At 37.0% G+C, this 25474-nt stretch overlaps 1 protein-coding gene across 1 annotated transcript in view; it reads right to left on the bottom strand.

Moving 5' to 3' along the window:
• Positions 1-6882: 6882 nt before the first annotated feature.
• The window catches only part of PGGT1B (protein geranylgeranyltransferase type I subunit beta), a 42415-nt gene continuing 23823 nt past the window's right edge, over positions 6883-25474 (bottom strand). Inside the window, exons 4-9 of the mRNA XM_063295338.1 lie at positions 24362-24513; positions 21814-21946; positions 13676-13721; positions 12922-13106; positions 12472-12580; positions 6883-7645 (exon numbers count right to left, since the gene is read on the bottom strand). Of these exons, the coding sequence (XP_063151408.1) occupies positions 7464-7645; positions 12472-12580; positions 12922-13106; positions 13676-13721; positions 21814-21946; positions 24362-24513 (807 nt within the window). The 3' untranslated portion in view covers positions 6883-7463. The remainder of the gene's footprint in view (positions 7646-12471; positions 12581-12921; positions 13107-13675; positions 13722-21813; positions 21947-24361; positions 24514-25474) is intronic.

Below are 25474 nucleotides of genomic sequence, written 5' to 3'. Positions count from 1 at the left end.
GATCTCTGGACAGTATCCAAATGCAGCTCCTATAAACAAGCATTTATATCTGGCTACTCCGGGAGAAGGTGGAAGACAGGAAGGCCTGGCGTGCTATGGTCCATGGGGTCACGAAGAGTTGGACACGACTTAATGACTGAACAACAACTAAAATTCCAACTAGAAAAACTTTGATAAAAGTTTAAAATAAAGAATATAGATACCAGAATGTTGGAAAGTGGATTTTGTCTAGAATCATGTCAATGCATAGGACTGAAGGTCTATAAATAATAAAAGCTTTCATGTTTCTGACAGTTAAAACGTATTTCTCATGAGGTTCATATTTCCAGCACTCCATGGAAAAGCCCTGTTCACTTATCACAAGACTTTAACATTAAAGTATTCAACTCAGAAAGATGGGTTGTGCAGACCAATATAAATGCTTTATGTGTGTTCTATTTTCCATTACATATTTATAAGCAACAACTGCAAGTCAATAGAAAACCATATCATATATATAGTCTTTTTTTTTTTAAAGAAACTTTCTAAGAAGATGGAATTAACTAAGACTGCCCACATCTCCACAGCTTAAGCCAGTCCCCTTGAATTCACTGCCAAATCTTCTCCTCCTTCTTCTTTCCCTAAATCATTTTACCTGCTCAATAACTGGAGTTGTCTGGGTGGGTTGAAAGGCAATTTAAAACAACAGCATGGGTAAAAAAGCAGACATGATTAATAAATAGGACAGGAAAAAAAATCTTTAAAACCAACAAAGAAGCCAGTACATTCAGGGTTAAAATATTAATTGGCTTTGAAGTGTCAAGTAAGTATTCTAATTATGCAAAGGAATAAACAAGATATTAAAGATTTATGGAAGTAAAAAGGAAGAAGGGTGGTTGGGCAATTAACTGCAAAGGCAGGAATTCTCAGAAGAGTTATATTTCCAACATAAATATATCAGCAAAGAATCAGTTTCTTCCCAAAACAGTTCTATAGAACAAAAGATGAACCGATGAGTTCATTAATTCTGCCTTTCATTTACAATTTCTAATTCTTAATATATTGTTTGCCTTGCATGTTTCCCTAGAAATGTTTGACCTCTTAACATTGTTGAAGGAGAATTATGAGAAAACATAATTATATCAGCATTAAAAGAAATTAAGACAGCAGAAAAGGAGGGGGAAAATGGAGAGGCAAGACACTGGAGTCTACGAGAGAGGCACAGATCTTACGTGCTGCAAAAGTCTCTTCTCTTGCATCACTGAGGCTGGATTCATTCATTGCATTGAGATATGGTCTAAATTTCACCACACATTAAGCCATAAATCATGATTTATCAGCCATAATGGCTTGTTTTGCATATTGATTAAAAATAAACAACCACAGAATGGCCCAGCTTGTCATGTAAGCCAGGAGAGCATGAAAAGCCCATAAACGGTACTAAAAATCCATCCCTTTATAGCTTGAGTGTCTTCCGGAGGTAATTTAAGGTATTTTGATGTCTTAGCAAAGTCCAGGATTTTTAAAGAAGCCCAAGTAGGCTATGACCTGAGTTCATGGACCTTCCACTGCAAGGATTCATCCATGCAACTTTGGTGAGCAGCTCATTCTGAGAAATAGAATAGTGGAGTGGCTAAGGTGTTGGACTAGCACCAGAGAATCTCAGGTTCAAATATAATTTCAGCTATGGAAGCTCACTTCGGGGCAATCACTGTCTCTCAGCCCAATCTCATGGGGTTGTTGTGGAGAAAAATGGGAAGAAGAACTCTGTTTGCCATCTTGAGTTCCTGGAGGAAAAGCAGGATATAAATCTAATAAATAATAAATGTAATTCTTCATACATGTTAAGAAAGCCAGTTTCTGGGTTTGAAACTCCCTGGAAAGTACAAGTACAAACCTATTACATCTCTGGTCCCTAATTTAACACAGCCCCTGAATGATGTCTCTAAAATGCTTTCTGTTCCACCCAAACTATATCAATGGACATATCCTTAGGCAAAATGGTCAGAGGTCCCTTTTCAAGTGGAGACAGAATAATCTAAATGGCACCTGAACTAGCAGTTGCATTGGAAATCTGAAGAGACCTATATACATTATAACATTTGCACCTGTTTTTTCCTCTGAGGGCTCAGCATTAAGAGTGACTTACCTCTGGAGTTTCACAGCTGTACAGTTATTTGAATAAGAGTTTCCTGCATCTAACCCAACTTTCTAGGCACTGGTAATGATGGATTTTTCACTAGAAATGTTCCTCTGTATGGAAATCTTTAGTAAAAGTCAGAAGACTTATATGATCTTAAGAGAAACTAAAGTATGACTGGTTTTTAAATAGGTGGACAAAACATTGTTTCCACAATTGTGAGTGCACATCACAATGCTGATAAATGTTTTAAAGGTTTAAACCCATGCATGTCTGAATATTTTAAATGTACTGGGACTGAAAAACCTAGTTAGGTGGGCACCGAGGGAGTGGAAAGTTTATGAATGTTGTACACAGAGGTTTTCCTTACAAGCACTTATAGTTTGTCTGAAACTTACTGCACAGCATGCAATTCATACAGTATTTTCTGTACACATGAAATGTGTGTGTTTTGGCGCTAAGGGAGTTTTCATTTGGTTTAGCCACAAACATATTCCATTGATTAATGGTCATCAAAAGCTGTTGCAGCTGCTAAAAGAGGAGGAATAGGAAAGGCAAAAGAGTGAATGAGAGAATGAACTAATCCAGACTTGGTATCAGATCAACAGCTGCAGCAAAATTTTGTTTCCTTTTTTAGAAGGGAAACCGTGGGAACTCTTGATCTCCAGCCACATTCCATAGTCTGCACGTGCCCTTGAGATCATCATACAAGGGGCCCATGTTACATGTATCCAGATTCCACATTTGACATTAAATGTCAAAGTCAACAGAACCAAACTAAAACTTACATGCATCTGTAAAGCTGCCTATTTTTAAGCTTTTGAAAGTGCTGGTACATGGAATGACCTGTAGCCCATTAATGCAAGCAGTGAGTGGGAGACAATCCTAGACACCTGCATCCTATATGAAATTAAGAGTTCTATCTGTTTTGAGCAAATAAGTTCAAGGCAACTGAAGGTATCTGCACCTACAAGGAATCGTTACAAATGACATAACCACTATAAACATGTCTCATTTCATACTGGTCATTTGAAGAATTTGGTGGCCAGATCTCAGATAAGATGGCCAACCTTTCATTAGCAGTAGATAGTACTTAATCATTTTTGGAGCACTGACATAACTGACAATTGTCGATGCAAAGTGGACAGAAATATACTATGCATGTTGGCTTTGCCAGAACTTCCTAATTTGTGGAATCCGTGGTGCTCCCTGAGCTTGGTTGTTTGCTTGCAAACATTTCATTACCAAACTAGGTAACATCATCAGTGCTGCTGAGTGTGGGGTTTGCTCCTTGTTTATATACACTGGCTTTCCCTGCCAGTGCTGGTGAGGGTGTTGATTGTTTATCTAGTGCTAATCCCTGCTCATCTGGGTGTTGGCTGCTGGAGAGGATGTGTTCTCTCTAAAAGCACTGTTCTCCAGCAGCCAACACCCAGATGAGCAGGGATTAGCACCAGAAAAACAAACAGAAAACAATACCCTAATCAAGGAACTCCCAAGGAGAAAACCACACCAAATGATGTGCATCATTTAAAGTTCCATTTGGAACCAGTCCTAAAAGATATTTGAAGATGGGTATACACCCAACATAAATCCTATGGCCATGTAATTATTATCAAAAAGTGCTTACCTTTATGGCCATATGTTACATCAAATGGCTTTAATAAGTGGCACAACTATTTTCTTGCAACTATGCCAAGCCAAGCCAAATCAATCCCTCACCTCCAAGCTTTCAGAAGGATATCAGTTAAGAATTATATTCTTTTTGTATGATATATTCATATACAAGGTAGACACATTCCGGTACTTATATGGTAAGTAACTGAAAGTCAGAAAACCGTGTGGAAAAATTTGATTTCTCAGAACTAATAATCAGAACAAAATGGGAAGCAAAGAAGAAACAAGGTAGTATAGCTTGAGAATTCTTTCCAACCCCGGTTGATAGCAACTCACTGGGTCACATGACCAGGTAGGAGAAGGGAGGGGGCTTGGCATGAAGGAATCAGCAACATACTGGGCTACTGACCTACTGCCTCTCCTGTAGGGGGAATATTATTCTTTCTAGCCTCTAGCTGGATGTGGTCCATTTTCAAATCAATATTTCTTTTGCCAGCTTCTCCCCCTATCTCCCCAAAATCTGGTTCCCTTCCATTCTGTTTTCAGAGAGGTAGCTTGCTGATGACAGACAGAGTCTCAAGACCCTTTACATAATGTTGTTCCAACATTCAAGTTGGAAAGAATTAAAACAGGAAAAGCGGGGGTGGGGGGAGGAGGAGTGACAGGGAGATACTTTAATACTCAAAGTCAATGGTCCACATTTAGCAAGTCTTAAAGTGGAGGGCCAAAATAGGCTTTTGAGATTTAATTTAGATTTTCTCAGGTGCTGAGATGGTTTCAGGCTGATGGCAAGGAAAGAATACCTCATTCTTGAAAAATACAAAAGTCAACTGCTACATTTATTCCTAAGGCAAAGCACACAAAGCATAAGTGGATATAGAAAATGTTAAGTCCAGAGAAGAAAAGCTGGAGATAATCAATGATCAGTAAATTAACAATTCAAAAAGAGACCATCAGAAAAGAAATTTAGTATGCTTTCCCCCCCATAAATGAAAATTAAAGCTCAGCTTCCTATGTATTCTGATCCAGCTGTGGAGAAATAGAAAATCCTGCTGAGTGCATAATATATGTGTTCTATATTTTTCAGGATGTCACTACATTACAACTTGAACCTCAAGAAACAGTGAACTGTAAAAAATAAAGAAACCGGAAATTCCATTATAAAATGCAATTACTTAATCTAGTTAAATATCATTGTTTAAAAAGCATTGAAGTATGGTAAAGTTGAAAGAATGCAGCAGATAAAAGAATGCAGCAGATAAAAGAAAATGGCTAAAGGGCACAAGAACACCCAGTACGCCATTTATCTGTTCTGAGAATAAGAAAGCATCATTTCTCCTCTTCTCCATGCGTGGAAGAAATTACATGGCTATATGAAACTGTATCACTGAAATGGATGGCACTCTTTGAAACCACCCACCCATAGGATTCCTGATATTTAGGAGCTCTTGATAGGAGCCAGAATTAGCAGTTGTTCAGCTGCTGCAGAACACTCAAAAGTTTTTCCTTTTCCCTTCTGTAGTTCAGTGTAAAATGTGTATTTTCACAAGCATGTAATACAACAAAACTAGGAAACATGAATTACACTACTGTAAAGGAAAAAAAAACCCTATTTACTATAAATGGTTGTGTTAGATTGGAATGTTCTGATTATAATAATTTGCCCAATTAAATCAAACCATAGTGATACCATTGCGATTTCCCATTTTTAGTGTTAAGGAGGATTACTTTTGGAAAAGATCCAGTTCGACTGCCCCCACATTTTCTCTTAAAGTTTATCTTCACAATTGGTGCAAATTAAGTTGGTCTGAGAATATTCACAATCACTCAGTGGACTTGCACACTTCACTAAAGCATGGTTTCTTTTACAATACCTCATTAAATAGGCCATAGTTCAGTAAACCATAAACTATGATTTATCAATCACACGATTTAGTTTTCACTTGTACCACTGTAAAAATGGGATTCCCTGGAAGACGCTTTTTTTTTTTTTTTGAGAAACAATCTGAATTCCCTCTATTTAGGCTTTCCACACAGTATCAATCGTGTATGGCTGGAGGGTGCACTCTTCTGCCATACTAAAAACTAAGGTTTGCCAGAGAGCAAATAGTGAATTGTATCAGTAGTTTATAGCAGACTAATTAAGGTGCAAAAAAGGTAACTTTTCATGCAGTTGCTTTTAGTTGTTAAGATGAGCTATATGCTATTTTATATACCTGATTTTCTTCGGGGAGACAGGAAAATAATAAAGTGGCCTGTTGTCTTCACTGCTGTACACTTATGCAGTATAAGTTTACAAAAGCAAAACGTTTAGGAAGTGGAATGCACAAAGCGAGAAATTGTTAAATGTAATGTGGGTTGGACCATCTGTGCAACTTTCTGTAGCAGGTCACAATATTTGGTGTATTAGAAGGATCCTGAGAACAATAACAGTACTTTCATTTTAATTTTTTTCAGATAACACAATATACCTTTCACTATTAAACTTCAGTTAAAACGACTGAAACTGTAGTACTCCAACTGTTATCTGAAATTCAACGTGTAAAAGCAAATGGATGCAGAATGAGACCAAGCAGGAATTGTCAGCAGAGTTCAGTAATGTAAGTCTACTTTATAAGGGAGAATCCTTCATGAATTTACCTTTTAAGTCAAGAGTTTGTGTAAGTAGTGCCTTAAGAAGTGAAAATGAACTGAAAGGAATCTGCAATTGTGACCTGTAACGCTTGTGGCATGGTTGCATCCCCGCCTGAATATAACCTAGCTATACTTCAAGGTTGTAGCAGTGGTTGAAGAAAAAGTCAGAGGCTTGGAGCTGTGAGTGGACCCAGTTTAGTTTGTAGGAGATAATGATTTATCACCTCAAAGAAACATGGCAGCAGGAGCTGGCAGAGGAAGCACTACTTCAACAGGAAGAGAGTCAAGCAAAGATGCAAGCCCAGTGGACAAGGGGGACAAGCAGAAGCAAAATTCACAGAATGTACTTTGCACTGCTGAAACTAAAGAAAGAGCTTTCAGGCCTGCATGGAAGAAATGGGCACTGAACATCTTGAGAATTACAGGATTAGAGAACTGGGATGAAAACAACAAGTAATTCAACAGAGACAAAATGTTTCTGGGAAACAAAAATCAAATACACAGAGACTGCATAAAGTGGGGGATACCTGGATACTTTAATTTAGGCTGCTGCACTGAACAGGTGACTGGAGTTGATGGCCCAAATGACCCCATCCAACTGTTTTAATTCTAAATCAAGGTTCCCCCCAAATAAATACAGTATATAATGAATAAAATAATTTTATTTTTTTACAAAGATTATATAATTGTCATCTACCTCAAAGAACATCTTTTAGCAATTAAGACTTAATTTAAAGATTTCATATGAAGTCCATATTACATAAGTATCACTAATCTCAAGAGATTTAGTATGAAAATATGTAAGTTCATTTTGAAGTTTCTTTATATTATAGTTTGCCATTGCACTGTTTAAAATAATACAGTAGAAGTAATTAACTCATTTTGCTCTGAAGATTTTTTTCTGAAACCAATCTGCTATCTTTGCATCTGCAAAGGCAAGCTTTTTTTTTAAATCCAATCCAGAAGCTGTCTAGTTGATGCCAGTAACATGAATTTGATTCTATGATACCAGTACTTTAAAAGAGCACATTGGTTATACATGGCTTTGAACCTTGAGCTACAATTATGCTACCAAGCTCAACTGGAGTCTCAGTCATGTGGCACCATGCACTTCCTCTGAAGACTGTTTAGAGTCCTTGGTTGCCCAGATCTGATGAAGGTGCTGAAGGCGCTCTGAGGTCCTTGTGCTTACATTCAGGGCAGGATGAACCTTCCGAATGCCAGACTCGCCCATTAAAGACAGGCCACAAATCCCAAAGTAGGCATGAAGAGCATCTGGAAAGAGAAACCAGAAATGAGAGTGTGTGTGTCTATGAGAGAGATGTATACATACATATACACACAAAGTACAAAACAGTAGCAACCTATTATTTTCTAAAGAAAGCTTCATCCCGAGACTGTCATGAGTAAGGATGGCGAGCAGGGGGCTCCCATCCAGACTGTTAAGCGCATGCGTAGCACTGAGGAATTAGGTAGCCATTCAAAGAGACACAGATCGGGACCGCCTTAACCTTTGGGGTTTATATGGCTGGGTTTTTCCCATGCTTCTTCAGTTTGTTAGGATTCCTGTTATGTACAAGCAATAAAACATTACAGACCAGTTCCTTGTCTCAGCGTGTTTCCTGGCAGTTAGGACAGAGACACAACTATATATTCTGGAAAAAAAATCTTGAATAGGCCAAACTTAGAGGACACTGCATGAAGGCTTGCTTGTTTGTATCCCACCTTTTGTTCAGCTCAAGACAGCATACGTAGCACTCCCTCCCTCCTCCTATTTTCTTATAAGAACCATAACCCTATGAGTTAACATTCTGATGCTGGAGATTCTCAAACTATATGGACAAATGCTTAAGAATTTGATTTAAGGCCTCAAAACAATATTAAATCGTCAAAAGATTTAGCAAACATCTCAGTTTTTTTCCTCCAGATTCTGCTTAGTTCCTGTATGTTTCTTCAGAGGCTTGGATATAAAATGACCATATGACTCCAAGGAAATTCTGTCTGTAAAAATACACCATGTCTTTCAAGCCAAGTTTGACGCCTGGTGGCTTTATGAATATATCCCTTCCTTTAATTTTCTTGGCAACAATATAGAAGTGGTTTACCACTATCCTCTTTCAGGATGTTAATTTTAACTTTCCAGTCTAGCCTAACCAGATCCAACCCTGCTTAGCTTTCTAAGATTAGCCAGTACTGGCTCTTTAACATTCAGTACAGATCTTTACAGAGCCTTGAACTAGTGCTAGAAAACAGCTGAATGCTGGCAGAGAATTGTAGAATGTATGAGTTGGAAGGGATGTTGTAGGTCACCTAGACCAACCTCCTTTCTTGAGGAACACTATTAAATCTTTTCAGAATGTTGGCCATACAGCCATTATTTGAAAATCTCCAGCAAGAGGCAGACTGTTCCATTGCTTAATAGCCCTTAGCATCAGGAAATTTCTCTTAATATGTATTAAGAATTTCACTCCTTTTAATTTAATGAATTGATTTGTCATGTTTTGAGTTTCAACACAGAGTATGTCTGAAATTGCTTGCATGTGACAACCCTTCAGATACTTGTAGATTGCAATTCTATCTCCACTTCACTTGCTTCTGTTGCAAGTTAAACATATACCCAGCCCCTTAAACTGTTCCTTAGTGGGATTGGTTCCTGGCCCTCTTATCATTCTGGTAGCTCACCTCTGAACCCGTTCCAGCTGCTTCATGCCCCTTTTGAAATGCATTAGACAAAGCAGTTCAGCCGCAGCCTGATCAGTGCAGATTGCAATGGAACCATTAATCCCACAATCTGGATGCAATGCCTGTTAATGGAGCCCAGGATTGCATGGGGTTGCATTACACTGCTTGCTCATTTTTAACTGGCAGGTACACTAATTACTTCTACAGCCTTTTTACATATACTGCCATCAAGTAAGGTCTCCCTATTCCTGTACTTATGCATCTGATTTCCTCCCCAACTCCCCAAGAGGCAAAACCTTACATCTGTCACAGCTGAACAGCTTCCCAACAAAATCTCCCAAGGAAGAAATAACAGCAACAGCTCCATCTATTATTTGATCCCAGCACCTGGAATTCAAAGCTTGAATACTCTGGATTTCTAAATATAAAAGCACTTTAAACTTCCATTTTGAAAAGGTCACCCTATCTTTTTTCTTTTGCATCTTTTCCAGATCTATGTTATATTTATACATTCATTTCTAATTCATCAGCCAGTATTGTAACTTGATTAGGGAACCAAAAACCTACCTAAGTGTAAAATCTATTGAGAATTAAATGATAATTACAATAGTTTCTTTTCCCTGGCAGATGAGATTTCAGATACTCTGTCCAGAGGGAACAGCAGAAGCTACCAAGTTACCATGACACAAGGGGGAAATTATTGAATACATATGAAAACTTAATTCTCTAAATTTAAGTTTAATTAAATATAAATGGAATCACATCAAATTTGCTTTTGTCCTGGCACTGCTCATTAGTTTTGAAGTATGGTTCCCACTGTAGGTAATTTCAGGGTCTGATTAATAACAAGTCAAATAACAACATCACCTTTTAGGATCTGTAGAATGTTCTGATATTTTTGAGATGAAGGGATTAGATTATAAAAATGTAGGATATTCTAAATGCTACCCCACAATAACAGGTTTTAAAACATTAACAGTTCTATGTTCATTTTATGTGCCAAAACCTCAAACAAGAAACTTGTGTTTTTTGTTACACTACTAAGTAAATGTCTTAAGCTACCTAGCATGATCTTCTATCTTTCCTAAATAATACCCACCAGTGCATACTGTCAGGACCAGAAATATTGGAACAAGGGTAACTGTTTTGGCATTTGGCCTCTGTACACCACCACATTGAAGTTGAAAGGACACACACCCAAGATGGGAGTGAAGTCAGGACTTTCAGCTGTAATTCAAGGGGTTTGACAAAAGTGGGGCACTAACCATTCAGCCAGTGTACATGCACACATACTCCCCCATCGTTGGTGGCTCATAAGTAACGGAACAAACCAACATCATTACAAACATAAGGATTGCCTTTAATACCTGGATGAAAATCCTTTGCAGTCAATGACTGCCTGAAGTCTGGAACCCATGGACATGACCAAATGCTGAGTTTCCTCTCTTGAGATGCTTTGTCAGGCCTTTACTGCAGCTGCCTTCAGCTGCTGCTTGTTTGTGGGTCTTTCTGCCTTCAGTCTCGTCTTCAGTAAGTGAAAAGCATGCTCTGTTGGGTTGAGATCAGGTGACTGACTTGGCCATTGAAGAACATCTCACTTCTTTGCCTTGAGAAACTCTTGGGTAGTTGTTGCTGAATGTTTTCGGTCATTATTCATCTGCAATATGAAGCGGCGTCCTATCAGTTTGGCAGACTTTGGCTGAATCTGAGCAGAAAGTATAGCCCTATACACTTCAGAATTCATCCTTCTGCTTTTATCAGCAGTCAGGTCATCAAGAAACACGAGCGACCCGGTTCCATTGGCAGCCATACATGCCCATGCCATAACACTGCCTCCCCCATGTTTGACAGATGATGTGGTATGCTTTGGATCATGAGCTGTTCCTTTCCTTTTCCATACTTTTCTCTTCCTATCATTCTGGTGCAAGTTAATCTTGGCTTCATCAGTCCAAAGAATCTTATTCCAGAACTGGGCAGGCTTTTTTAGGTGTTTGCTGGCCAAGTATAATCTGGCCTTTCTGTTCTTGAGCGTTACCTGTGGTTTGCACCTTGTTGTGAAGCCTCTGTATTTACATTCATAAAGCCGTCTCTTGACTGTAGACGTTGACAATGACATGCCTACCTCAAGAGCGTTCTTGACCTGGCTAGATGCTGTGAAAGGGTTCCTCTTCACCATGTGCAGAATTCTGTGGTCATCCACTTCCGTGGTCTTGCAAACCTTTTGCTGTTGCTGAGCTTGCCAGTTAATTCCTTCTTTTTCAGGATGTTCAAAACTGTTGTATTGGCCACTCCCAATGTTTTTGCTATCTCTCTGATGGGTTTGTTTTCTCAGCCTAATGATGGCCTCCTTCACTTGCATGGACACCTCTTTGGACCTCCTGTTGAGAGTTCCAGTGAACAGCTACCAAATGCAAATGTAACACTCAGAACGACCTCCAGGCCTTTTATCTGCTTGATTGGCCATGGGGTACTTTTCATGCTCCTCGATCAAATGTTCCCAGAACATCTTAACTGTAGAAACGCCTGGGAAATTTCATTCGCAACTTTTTCTCTGTATTGGAGGCTTCGCACCATTAAAATAGATTTCTAAGCAAAAGCTTATGAGTTGTAATTGAATGAGTGCATGAGCGTTCCAGTCATCACAGTACCCAGGAAACAGGACACACCTGGCCATGCAGCTGCTTGTCAGCCATTTTTTTCATTACTTATGAGCCACCAACGATGGGGGAGTATGTGTGCATGTACACTGGCTGAATGGTTAGTGCCCCACTTTTGTCAAACCCCTTGAATTACAGCTGAAAGTCCTGACTTCGCTCCCATCTGGTGTATTTCCTTTCAACTTCAATTTGGTGGTATACAGAGGCCAACGCCAGAACAGTTATCCTTGTTCCAATATTTCTGGTCCTGACTATATTTTTTTTGCCACTTTGCACTTTCTTAATAATTTGCTCATTTGCTATTTTATTCACCTTTCACAGATTTTGAAGAAACAAGTTCTCTATAATCCATCTGAGTTTTCTTAACCATCTGGAGTTGCACCTTAATCTGACTATATCACTGATGATCCAATTCCAGATTATCCTGTATTGTACAAATTTGTGAGAGTCTTATTTCCTTCTATCGTGACAACTATCCATTTATTCTTATGCTGCTTTCCCATTTATAATCCACTAATAATTCATATGATAAGCACTTATTCTGTGACTGTTTATACAGAATCTTGCCTGAGGGATTCTACAAAATACTTTGTTAGATCACTTCTATCTGTGTATCTGTTTTATCTCTGAAAAATTTAGTGACAAAAACTTATTTTGTCCTAGGAAACTTATTCCTATTTCTTTCACATCTGGCTCTGTTTTAAGACAATATTCTCTTTGTCATACATAAATGATCATGAGTAAGCAAAACAGTGAAATTACCTGGATGACTATCCGGCCACTTAGCAAATCCACCAACAAGGCGATCTTGGGTTGATAAAATGTAATTTCTATTTTTTTCATAGTTTGTATACTGAAATATTTTCAGAAGCTGAAAGAGAAATTTATCATGTTCAAAACACCTTAGAATCATTACGACAAAGCAATTTCACATGAGGAACATTCAAAGCTAGATGATGATATACCATTTATATTAAAGGCTAGGCTAAACTGACAGCCTCAGATATGTAAACTTTGTATAGATATTACTCAAAAATCAGCTACAACTTTCCTCCTTTACCTGCTCATTCATGTATTTTAATCAGAAATTTTAGTCATCTAGCCTGATGAAAAACTCAAAAGCTTGCACATTGTTGGCATAATAAAGATACTGTACTAATGTAAAACAAGCAGACTATAGATTCTAGAGTCTTACTTATACCTTCAAATTACCTTAAGAGTTGCTCCTACCCAAAATGAGTAACAGGTATCTACAGGCTTGTTGGGTCTTCCTTGATAACCATTCTGTTGCCTCATAATACACCATCTCCTTATTCTGTTCAGTTCCTTTTCAGAGAAGACTTCCTCAAGTTTACTCATCAGGCACAATGATGCAATACCACAAAAAGTAGAGCCACCTGTAAGATGGGGGACAGTCTCTTTAATATGGTTTATGGTCCTTTATAAAGATGATGATAGTTCATGTAAATTAAGTCTTATTAGTAACTCTATAAAGACTTAATTTACATGAACTATCATCTACTGTTTATATTCTCAAGCAACTAGTATTCAGATTACTGACACTGATAGCTTTTTCCTCCATGAATTTACTCTTTTAAAATTCCTCCACGAACGGACATAATCTCCTTTTAAAGTAATCTCCTACATGTTGTAATTGATAGCCTCCAACTGAGTTGTAATTGGTTCTAATTCATCCAACTTTGAAAACACAGCTGTTATTCCACAATTTATGTGGAAGCAGGAACTACACACAGTTGTAGCAAGCAAGACACTGAAGAAGCAACAATCCCAATATGGGAGGAGCCAGCTGTTCTTAAAGAAAAATGAGTTTTTCCCCCTTTTTCATAAGAATTCTCAAAATAGGATTCACAGCTTTCAGGTTTTGCCAGCACTTGGGTCAAAAGTCAAGCTCAATCAGATTCCCACTGCCAGTTTTTAAATGGTTGGACCCCAAAAATAATCTTACCATGCGATTCAAGTTCAGCTCCTTGAGCAAGACCATTATCGTAGGACTGAAAAAACAAAAACAAATGGTCGAAGTAATTTTTTTAATAGTGCTTGTTTATTTTCCTTTTTTAATTGTTGCATCAGGCATATTGATCTTGGATGGAACTCAATGTTATGCAGATTTTGTCCTGATAGAATGGGAAAGTGGAATCTCTCCCTTCAACTGACTACTTCCAACATCAATATCTGTTCAGGATAAAACAGAGGGTTTTAAGTATTTCTACACATCAGACTGGTGCTCCATTGAATGGTAGCACTGTCAGCATTTTTAATCCAAAAGGAAAGACAAGGTTGGGAGTGGATGTGGGCATTCACACAGCATCCATTTGGTCTAGTGGTTAAGGCGCTGGGCTAGAAACCAGGAGTCTGTGAGTTCTAGTGCCGCCTTAGGCATGAAAGCCGGCTGGGTGACTTTGGGCCAGTCACTCTCTCTCAGCCCAACTCACCTCACAGGGTTGTTGTTGTGGGGAAAATAGGAGGAGGAAGGAGTATTAGGTATGTTCGCCACTTTGAGTTATTTATAAAAATAATAAAGGTGGGATAAAAAATAAATATTTTCTGGGAATTGCACTGAATTTTGTGATTATTGCAGAAAGACAATGTTGTCTCATATCTGCTTCTGTAGAAACCTTAGTTTGGAATCATTCAACTAGACGAGTAAGTAACACCAAGATCCTTAATCCAGGATAACTATAATCAGTAGGGCGAGGATTTCTATGACCTAAAGATGTTATGCAAGCTTTTATGACCTTAAAACCTTTTAAATATGACCAATTAAACCAAAAACATGACTTTTAAAGCAAAAATATGACTTTACAATTTTTCTGAAATTAGCACCCAATTTTTAAAAATCTGTGCTTACACACACACACACACACACACACACATTAAAAGATTTATTCTTCTCACTTCCAGTGCAGAAGTGCTAGTATTTGAAGGAATCAACTGAACACTTTGAGAGTAAAATGTTCATCCCTGGATTAGTTTTCATTAACAGCAGAAATGCATTGGATGAACACGTGCATCTTGAGGTTATCAAACTCAAAACTCCTTCTGTTGTCCACCAGTATGTTCTTGTATCTGGAGAAACCCCATTCAACATCACAAGAGGTTATAGGAACAAATTTGAAAAAAGCAACTCATCTGGAGAAAATTCTGGCTCGAAGTCTTCAAATTTTGCTTCAAATCCATTTAGAACGTTACTGATTTTGCAAAGTGAATAACCCAGATTAGATTGCAGCACTCTTTGCAGTTTATCACTAATTTTTTCAGCCACTTTCCCCTTTGCTTGTTTTAAATCACTCTCAGTTTGTTTTACAATGTTCAGTGCATCACTAAATTCCATTCCTACAGTTTCAAGGCGGGTGATTGCTCTTGATAATCCACTGAAGTGAGATTCTACATATGCTAAGTTTCCAGCCAAGGTTTCAGAAAAGGAATCTAGCACAATCTTGATGGAGGAAGATTCACAACAGTCAAATTCTTTAACTATCCGCTGCAAGGAAGCATAATTTGTGAAATAATACATAGCCGTATCCAGCCAAGTCCCTCAACGTGTCAGGACAGGTTGGGGAGGGAGAGCCAAAGTAGAAGCAATTTCTTTGAACTTTTGTACTCAAAGTGGAGCTTTAATGAACATTTTTTTCCCATTCAAAATTATTTTATCTACATCAGGATAGTTGCTTCGAATCTCTTTGGTCACTCTGTGTAAACCATGTGCAAGGCATGTGATATGGATCATTTTTAGATAAAGAAGTTTAAGTCCCTTGGCTGCTTTAGTCATGTATGGAGCGGCATCTGTTACAAAGAGAAGGATATTTCCCCTTTTTACACCATCCGGCGAGAGTAGTTTCACAGAATCGTCAAAGAGCATAGCAACAGTGGAATTGTTTACTTTTTGTAGAGTTTCACATTTTAGAAGAAGTATTTCATTAGGCTTGTCATATTTCAGAGTGCCAATAATAACAACAGCTACATATCTTCCGTTTACATGACTTGTTTCATCTAGTGAAACCCATATCTTTTTGTTGTCAACAGCAGATCTTATCTTTCCTAACGTATCTTCATAGCAGGCAGAGGTGTAATTTTTCCTTACAGTTGATCCATTTGGAATCGGGTGACTGGTGTACTTCTCCAAAAATGCCTAAGGCTACCACTACCTAATTTCCTTAAGGGAATATCTGAAGTAACCATCATTGTACAGAGATCCTCACAAAATTCTGACTAGGTATTTGATGAACCTACAGTTGAAGAAGCAGCTCTCTTGAAAAGGAGATGTTGCCTGTTCTCAGTGAAGGTAAATCTTGCTAAACAACTCTTGTGTTTTGTGTTGTCACAATGTTGTTGAATATTAAAATGCTTTTGGGCCGATACCTTAACTTCACACAATTTACAAAACAAAATATCACCACCGCTACTGAAAATCTGCTCCCCAAATTCTTGAACAAGATGCCATAATTTCACACTTGCCAAATATCTACTTTTAGGCATGTTGAAATCAGACTGCAGCTCTCACGTGACTCTACCACCTTGAACACACACACCCCTGAGTTGGGGAGCAAATGAGAAAAAGAAAAAGGTAAATTCTCACTCTTTTTTTCAGGCCTGGTCCGAGAAGCCTCTGCCTGCTGAAGTCATTTTAAAAAAGGTTGGTCTCCCTCTCTTACACGCACACACACATACACACACCTGAGTTGGGGAGCAAATAAGAAAAAGAAAATAAAACAGGCAAATTCTCACCTTTTTTTTTCAGGCCTGATCAGTGGCCTTTGTCTCCCCCTCCCCCCACACACAAACACACACCTCCCTGAGTTGGGGAGTGAATAAGAAAAAGAAAAAAACAGGCAAATTCTCACTTTCTTTGCTGGCTCGAAATTGCTGGCTTATCAGGAGGGTTGCCAATGACCAAAATATAATGTTTGTTACAAAATTAAGCAGAAATATGACATAACACCTTTAAAAGTCAAAATATGACTTTTCAGGCAAAATAAAAGGCATCTAATTCTCACCAGATTATTCTAAAACATGTTTTAACTTACTTATAAATTCAAATAAAGGTTCCAGAAAAAATATGACATGTCACAGAAATCCTCGCCCTAATAATCAGTTACAGGCATATGAGAGTACAGTATCTCAAAATTACATAAAGGCATACATAAAGAACAACAATAAAAATAGTATATGCCAATATAAATATAAAGATAATTAGATAGCTCTTTGCAAAGAAGAAAATATCTTCAGAGGGAACTATATGGCATTCCAAATCAGGTTCTATAACTCAAAAGGATTTAATTATGTTTTAAAGTGGAAGTATATTAATGAACTTCCTGGCTAGTTATTGTAATCCAAAGGCAGCCTTATAGCAAATACTTAAAATGGTAAGACTCAACACTCAACATTTTTAAAATCCAGATTTTGTCAACATATTAAAAGGACAATAACAATTTTGGGATATCTTAAGCATTTCCATCAAAAGGGGAGAAAGGCAACTTTCCAAAGTCATATGAGATTCAAGTTCTATCAAAGAGGCTTAACATTAAACATTTATAATTGCAATTACCATTGGGACAGAAAAATAATCAGGAGAAAGAGATCTGACCTTTCCAGGGCAATCACTAGAGCAGACATAGTAATATTAACTTTGTGAAAGACTGGATTTTAAAAGAGTTTAAAGTAACACTTCTGCTTGGATTTAAGTATCTGCAAGCATAACTGTATTCATAGCAAAATGCCTTCTCACCCCATCTTCCCACTGAATTCACCTGCCTCATTATATTCATCTGAGGATTAAGGATTCCTCCAAAATGACACAGGGTACAAGGAGCAGCAGAAGCAGTATACTAGTATATGAGTGTAAGATCTGCAGAAACTTGAAGAAAAAGAGACTCTATATACACAGAACTACATTCTGTATATGATTTTATTATAGCAAATTATAAAATGACTTCTGCTTCTGCAGGAGCATATTTGGATTCAAGCCTATAAAAATATTACCTTAAAATAATGTCTGTCTGGTCAAAACAACAACTGATTACCAAGCTCTATGAATTTCAGCAGTATGCCAATTTGCATTGCCTAGCCAAGTTGATATTAAACATGAACAGGCTTTATTCTTTTTCACATAGTAACAAGAGATATGGCAAAACAAAGAAACATCTTTGTATAGTAGCTCTCTAACAATGACATCTATTTTGCCTTAAAGAAAGAGCTATTATTCAAATAAATGATCAGTTTGGTGTAGTGGTTAAAGTGCTGGACTAGAAACCAGGAGATCTATCAGTGCTAGTCTTCCCTTATACATACAGGGAAGCCAGCTGACTCTTAGCCCAATCCAAATTACAGGGTTATTTTTGTGGAGAAAATAGGAGGAGGGAACATTATGTACACCAAATAAAGATGGAATATACTGTAAATCTGATAAATAAATTATCCATAGCCTAGAAATCAACACAGAAGTTTGCATCAATGATGTATTTGGTTTACAATGTAATGAAATACATACACACCTTCGGAGCAGTGTTGAAAAAGTCTTTTTATTTTATATAATCTACAGTATCCTTAATACCTGCATAAATAAAGGAAGAACATCTGCTATCTGTATCTTGGTGCTATGAAAATATTATACATTTAATTTAAGAATTTACTTGTTCAGTAATAAGCAAGTACAATTGTTTTTATGTTATCAGAGAATATGCTTGCTGGTTTACAGTGTAAAACTGAAGTTTAGGGAGGTTTCAAGAATCAAATTTACAGCGTATTCATGCTTACTGCAAAACTATTTATCAGATGATAATGATAGTAGTGTAAGATAATTTAACAATATGCTGCCTATAAAAAACTCCACAACACTTGCAACATTTCCCTTTATTTCTCTCATAAAATCCACTTTATTTCAACAGTAGTATTATTACTCTTTTAAGCAAAATCATCAGTAGTCAAAACACATATTCCATGTTACTTTAAATGAGTAACAAAATAATTTTCTCCTTTACTAGACAGAAACAATTGCAGGTAAGTATTCCCTGTTTGTGTAATCTCAAAATAGGGATGTGCACTAAAGCCCCTTCCATTCCTGAGTTCAGTATTATTACTGACTTCCACGGATGGACCTATCCAAATTCAGAAATGCATCAACCTGTTTATAATGCTGGGGATGCTAAACTACCTTTATCAGCTTAGTAAATAGTTTTAGGATACAGGCAAGGAATAATTGGTAGGGAAAACTGCACACAATCCCTGATCTATGCTCATTATATAAACCAAACCCCAAAGTGATGGCCATCAATAGCTTTTCAAGATTTAATTCACTCAAAATTGCCAGCAAACTGGAATACATAAAAGCCATTATTTATACACTGACACGGAGAATGCACACCCAAATTTGTATAGGTTCTGTGTATGTCAGTGTTATAATAATGGCTTCTAGATGTTCCAGTTGGCTGGCTAATTTCATTTATCCACAAGAAATAGCCAACTTAATAATATAATTACTACTAATAAAATAGTTTTTTTCCTTCCATTTATTTATAATAAAAATTACCCAAAATTTATATAACAATGAATAAATGTATATAACATCTGAATCAAAAGTTATATAAAAATAGTTTCTACAGGTAGTCTTTGCTTAATGACCACAGTTGGGCCTGGAATTTCGGTTGCTAAGCGATGCAGTCATTAAGTGAATCCGACCTGATTTTACAAACTTTTTTGCAGTGATTGTTAAGTGAATCACCAAGGGTGTTCAGCAAACGGCATGTTTATTGAATCATGCATTTCCCCATTGATTTTGCTTGCCAGAAGCCAGCTGGGAAGATTGAAAATGGTGATGACATGATGCTGCTATGGTCATAAATGTGAATTGGTTGCCAAGTGCCCAAATTGTGATCACATGACCGCAGGGATGCTGCAACAGTTGTAACTGTGAGGATCGGTCATAACTCAGTTTTTCCAGCACCGTTGTAAGTCTGAACTGTCACTAAACAAATGGTTGTTAAGTGAGGACTACCTGTATACTGCTGTAATGGATCATTTTTATTGTATTTCCTACTGATTTTTTAAAACTGCCCTTAAAATGGATGTTGAAAAGTGGTTCAGAAATAAATCAAAGCACTCTAGTTTCTTCAATCCCAATTTGGAATTTAAGATTTTCTATGGAAAGTCAAGTATTTTAAATGAATTCAAATTAAGCTCAGTAATCTTTTTTTAATAAGCACTTAATTTTAAATTGCACTAAATAATTTCAAGAATTTCTGCCTATCAGTTGAAATGCTGACTGCTTTTACCCTCTGCCTTAATTTTAATTAAGGGAAAATAGAGAAGTGGTTTCAGATTTGCTGTTCAACATCAAATATTTCAGCATATTTCATTTTCTAACTGTTAAATCAAATGTACTTGAACTCTAGTGTCTCATTTTCTGGGCTCACTACACAGAAGTATTTTAATCATTCAGGGCTTTCCCCATATCATATCAGAATTAAAAATAAGCATGCCAGATTCTGATGAATAAATAACTTCTTAAAGAATTTGTGTGAAGGCTAGAGCTGGCCAAATTGGAAGTAAGGAGCCTGGGACTGGACCATTAGGTAAACATAAAGCAGATGCTATCAACAGCCCAATCTGAGAAAAAGACTGCAAGCAGTCTATTACAACAAAAGGACAGAAAAAACACAGAATTTAAACCGTGGGGTACACATATACAGTGAATTTTTTAGATGCTATATCTTCATTATTATAGCAATTTTGTATCTGCACTAAATCTGCACTAAATCTTACTTATCTAACACAGCCCTGTCCTCCCAAGAAAGCTCCTGACTGCAGATTGAAACTTCTAGAGAGATTTATTATTTATTACAATGATGTGGGTATAAGGCTGAAAATTTGCAGCATTACTACAACCAAATGGCTATTGGGCTTCTCTAAAAGTAGCTTAGGGCATGCCTAAGAAATGGCAAGCTGACATGCTGGGGATCATGTAATTTCTGCTCTTGAAGATTCCAGACTTTCACAGAAATTGAACATTTGCAATAATCAGATAAAGAGGAGAAAGAGATTTGTGATTATCTAATTCAGAATTTTGCATTATTCACCACCTTCTCATTTCAGAATCTTATAATAGGAAATTGTGTATTTTGTTCATACTGGAATTCTTTGTTTCTTACTTAGGAAAGGCAAAACTATGATTTTTAAATGTTTATAAGTCACAAACAGATTAAACTTTAAACTATGTTTACATACTTAATGCAGTTGTACCCACCTAAACAAAACATTCCTAATTTCAATACATTATGGAGTGGGATCCTATCATTGTAATCACAGTTAAAAGGTATATATTAGCTTAAATCTGAGCTAATAGTTTGATAGACTTTATTTCATAAACCAGTTAGACATCTAAAAATACTACAACCTCAATTTCCAAAAAAGCTAAATATTATCGGTATTTTTACAAAGTTCACATAGTACACTTTATATCTATTGCATGCTTATAGAATAGACAACTCAAAACAGAATTTTAATTTATGGATTTATAAACCACTTATGCCAATCATAATCTAAAAAAGCAGATGCTATTTTTTATTTATTATATTATTTGTAACAAAACAATCTTTAATCTTAAAAAAACTTTAAAAATTAGAAATACAAACTAAAAATTCTAACTAAGAACGAAAAGAAAAAAATCTATCTGCTATTTTCTAGTTACCAATAATCACTAAATAGCAGGTGCTACTTGGTCCAACAGAAGTTACTAAAGTTTGAGGTAAGAAGGATATAAAGCCTATATATTATACTAGTACTGTAAGAATACACATTTTAACATCCCTATGAATCCTATATCACTATATACAGTTGTTGGGAGTTGGGATGGTATATAAATAATAATGATGATAATGATAATAATATGGCTAAGCTGAAGATTCCTCATTCAGCTCAAGTTAAGAACAAAGCTAAATATTATCTCTATGATATAATTTGGATGCAGCAATGGTGGAAAAAACACATTATCCCAATAACATTAGGGATGCTCATGAGAAGCAATATAATGGTTTTCTAAGTATGGGAAACAAGAAACATTTTTATCAAGTGATACTTGGCAAAACATACCATGCTTCTTCTAATATAGTCAATGGCTTTCTTTGTATCCATTCCTGACCAATTGTTGAGCATGTAGCATATACAAGCAGCACAGTATACAAATCTCATGTCATTTTCACTTCCTTCAAGGACTGCACAAAAACTAGAAAAAACAGAAAAGTTATGTATTAGTTACATTATTTAACAAAACCCCAAATATAGTATTTTAGTTTCCAAGACAAAGCACAATGGTATGTTCTTCCCCAGTGATCAAATTTACAGTATTTATCAGTATCAACATCTATATATCTACATATCTACTGTATATATAGATATATATGAATAAAAAGGATAAAATCTCCCTTGAATCAAGTTCAACTCTTGATGATTCCAAAGTTACATCCATGCTGTTTTTTGGGGACCAATATGTTAACAATCTGCCACCACCTCCTTCTTGGTGTGTGCGTGTGTGTAAATACACACACACCCATCCATGAATCCATCCAAGTATAGTTTACAGCCAGGGAAGTTCCATCACTCCTCTAGCGATGGAAAGACTTTTTCTTCCTTTGATAACATCAGAAGAGTCTACAGAGATTGCCACTGTCCCAGTACAGAACTTCATTTGAGGGCCAAATCTTCCACAGATGGCTTCTAGCTCTATTCCTGGCTGACTACTTTGCTATCAGTGGTACTGCCACTTTGTAGTGGAATTTCCTTACAGCTGCAGCTTCAATAAATTGAGCAACTGACGCATGTGTTGCAGAGACAACTTCTCTGGTGACACCACCAACCCCTCAGGAGTTAACTCAGCTGGGAATAGGGCTTCCACAGGTCCTGATCTGCCTCTGGAGTACCCAGTCTCCTGTCACTAGGTCTTCTAATCTTTCCAGTTTTTTTTCTCTCATCAATTTAACATCCTCCACTAAGTACCATCCAGCCTAATCAACTTTACCAAAGCCTTTACTTACCCTACTAACAACCTAACCCCGAGCCACAAGGTCATCCAACTAAAACAACAATCCATTATGTACTAAAAGTAACCATTTGCCAGATGCCATCTTTTTTTAAAAAAAGCCAAATCATTCAGCATCACTCTCTTGCTGCAAATTCATCTTAGGTATTTAGAGTCAGCATATTAAAATCTACTATAGACACCTGAGTTTTCATCCCATTTTGGAATCAATGGCAAGAAAAACAGAGAGTAATGTTTATTCTCTGTGTTTTCCAAGTTGCTGTGTTCACCAAGGCCTGTCATGTTACCCTAATTCTGAAACAAATTAATGATAAACGCATGATCAGTATTCCTATCATTATAGCTCAGTGTTTCACCAAATACTTCTGCATTCCTAGTATATTTTCCCAAACTCTTGCCTAGTCATTTCTGCAGCACCCTCTCTTGTTTTTTATTTGGCAGTGCTTATCTGATTATTATCAGACACAGGTTTTATGTTGGGGTTATTATTAACAAGGTGTTAAGGAACTGGTATGCTTGTAAGCCACTGTTCTCTTTGTAGTACAAATGCACTCATGTGGGCATGCATACTAAAAATAAAAGTGTAGCTTTGGATCTCTAAATGAGTGCTTGAATTATTGTGTTTCCATTACAACAGTAACTATTCACTATTTTCTGAAGTGCTTAACATAGGACTTATGGAATAGGTCCTTTTGCTTCCACATCCTTGTTTTTACAAGTGTACATGTTTAAGCTGATACTGGAATATAAAGGAAGACATATGACATTAACTAATTGTATTGACTGCAAATTACAATAGCAGAGGAAATAACTGATATTAGAGGTACACAAAATATTTTGCTTCCAACTCTTCCCTGCATGAACCATTGTGAAGCATCCCATTTCAAGTGAGAACCAGGCTGTTTTAAGGACACTGGGCTGTTTGGAGTATTTTCAAAGTGTTCCAAGCATAAAGCAGAGTGCTTCCTGTTCTTTTGTTTCAAGGTTAAAGCGTTTCTAAAATGTTTGGTGCAGCCACCCAGTGGTTTCACACTCAAAATGGGACTTTTCCACATTCATATTTGATCATCATACTGCAAAGCTCTAGCATACAATGGAATTATGTCTTTAAGACACTGTTGTAATTAACAGTATACAGTAGGTCATAGAAGAAATATAAGATACCACCCTCCCCATGTATAGCTACAAATATTTCAATTTCTTGACTCAACATTTTATATTCTACTTCTGTAAGTGCAATTTTTGTTAGCCTAGAGCATGTCCAATGTTCTCGTTCACCAGCTGCCTGATGATGTAGGGAGGAAAACCCTGAAACACCCAGCCAATTTTATCATTTAAAGGCAAGACCATAAGTTCCCCCCACTTCCTGAACTGTGCTGTGTAATATGAGCAAGGGGCTGATAAAGACTATTCTACTAACTGGAAGGTCATGGTCTCAAACTGCCTTCTCTGAAAAGATAATACAACATAGGCACAGAACAGGAAAATATCTTCTCTTTATGTGCTTATATACCCAACCCAGATCCAGCTTGACCAACTGCTATACTATAGTACTGTGCATTATTTTGATATTTTTTCTTTTCTAAATATATTTTACTGTACCTCCCATCTTCCAGCTGGAGAGCTCTGAGTCCTGCCAAGCAGGCTTCTTTATTTACGCGGCTTAAGTCATCACCAAGAATAATTAAGCAGCAAAGGCCAGTATAAGTCATTGCTATGTGCCCACTATCATACGGATGAGAAATACCAGGTCCCTGAAACAAGAGAAAATTCAAGTTTCAGCTTACCAAACAGAATTATAATTACATATACATAAATATAAGCATTTATTTTACAGGGAATTGCCTTGAGCTTTTTACTGTAGTTCAAGAGGGATCTATCAAGAAAGACTGGCTTGAAAAGTTATATATAAATGTCCTCCTCTATGTGACCCACAGATATCAGCAACTATGTGAGCACAGGAAGAAGCTGTTTTAAGGTTAGATAGATTTCTGATACCAAAGATCTGATATGGTTGTAAGACTAATCAATTAATAAACTACTACTGCTTACCCCGATACCAAAGAGATTTACACAACTTTTTGCCAATTAGTAGCTGTTTCTGATATCCCAACTTACTTCTGTGAGACAGATCTCCAACACTATAGCATTTGATAAAAAGTAAGACATTGACACTAGAAACGTACCAAATGTACCATTTCAGGGAATCTTCCTAGCAACTAGTTAAAGCAGCAGCAGCTTCACTTTTCAGACTGAAGGGTTATAAACAACATGGTACCAACAACATCCATTCTGGGATCTTTATTAAATTATTCATAAATGAACTGTATTAGGATGAACCATGGAATGGCAAATCTAATCAAACTGGGAGAACAGAAATTAAAATAGCAAATGTAGTAATGAGTTTAATGAATGTGGAACAATTCTACTTCAAGAGATTCAAAAACTGAAAAGGTTATTGGACAGTTGGCTGGTCTGTAAGCCATGTGATGAATTGAGACAATTGAAGCCTGGGAAAGTTAAACATTGAGGAGCCAATCAAGAGGAGTGGTTTCCGCTCCTATATTGGCTTTCAGAACAGTACTGTATAACCTGTCCACCTTCACTTAAGCTCACAGAGCAGAGATGTAGATGTTACATTATTGTATGTCATATCCCCACATATGGGGTTCTATATGACTTCCAACCCCCTCGGGGCGGGGGGGAGATCTCTCT

This window comes from Candoia aspera, chromosome 2, assembly GCF_035149785.1.
Source record: "Candoia aspera isolate rCanAsp1 chromosome 2, rCanAsp1.hap2, whole genome shotgun sequence".
In the NCBI taxonomy this organism is placed as follows: Eukaryota; Metazoa; Chordata; class Lepidosauria; order Squamata; family Boidae; genus Candoia; species Candoia aspera.
Note: the sequence above shows the minus strand (reverse complement) of the source record. Positions and strands in the feature narration are given on the sequence as shown.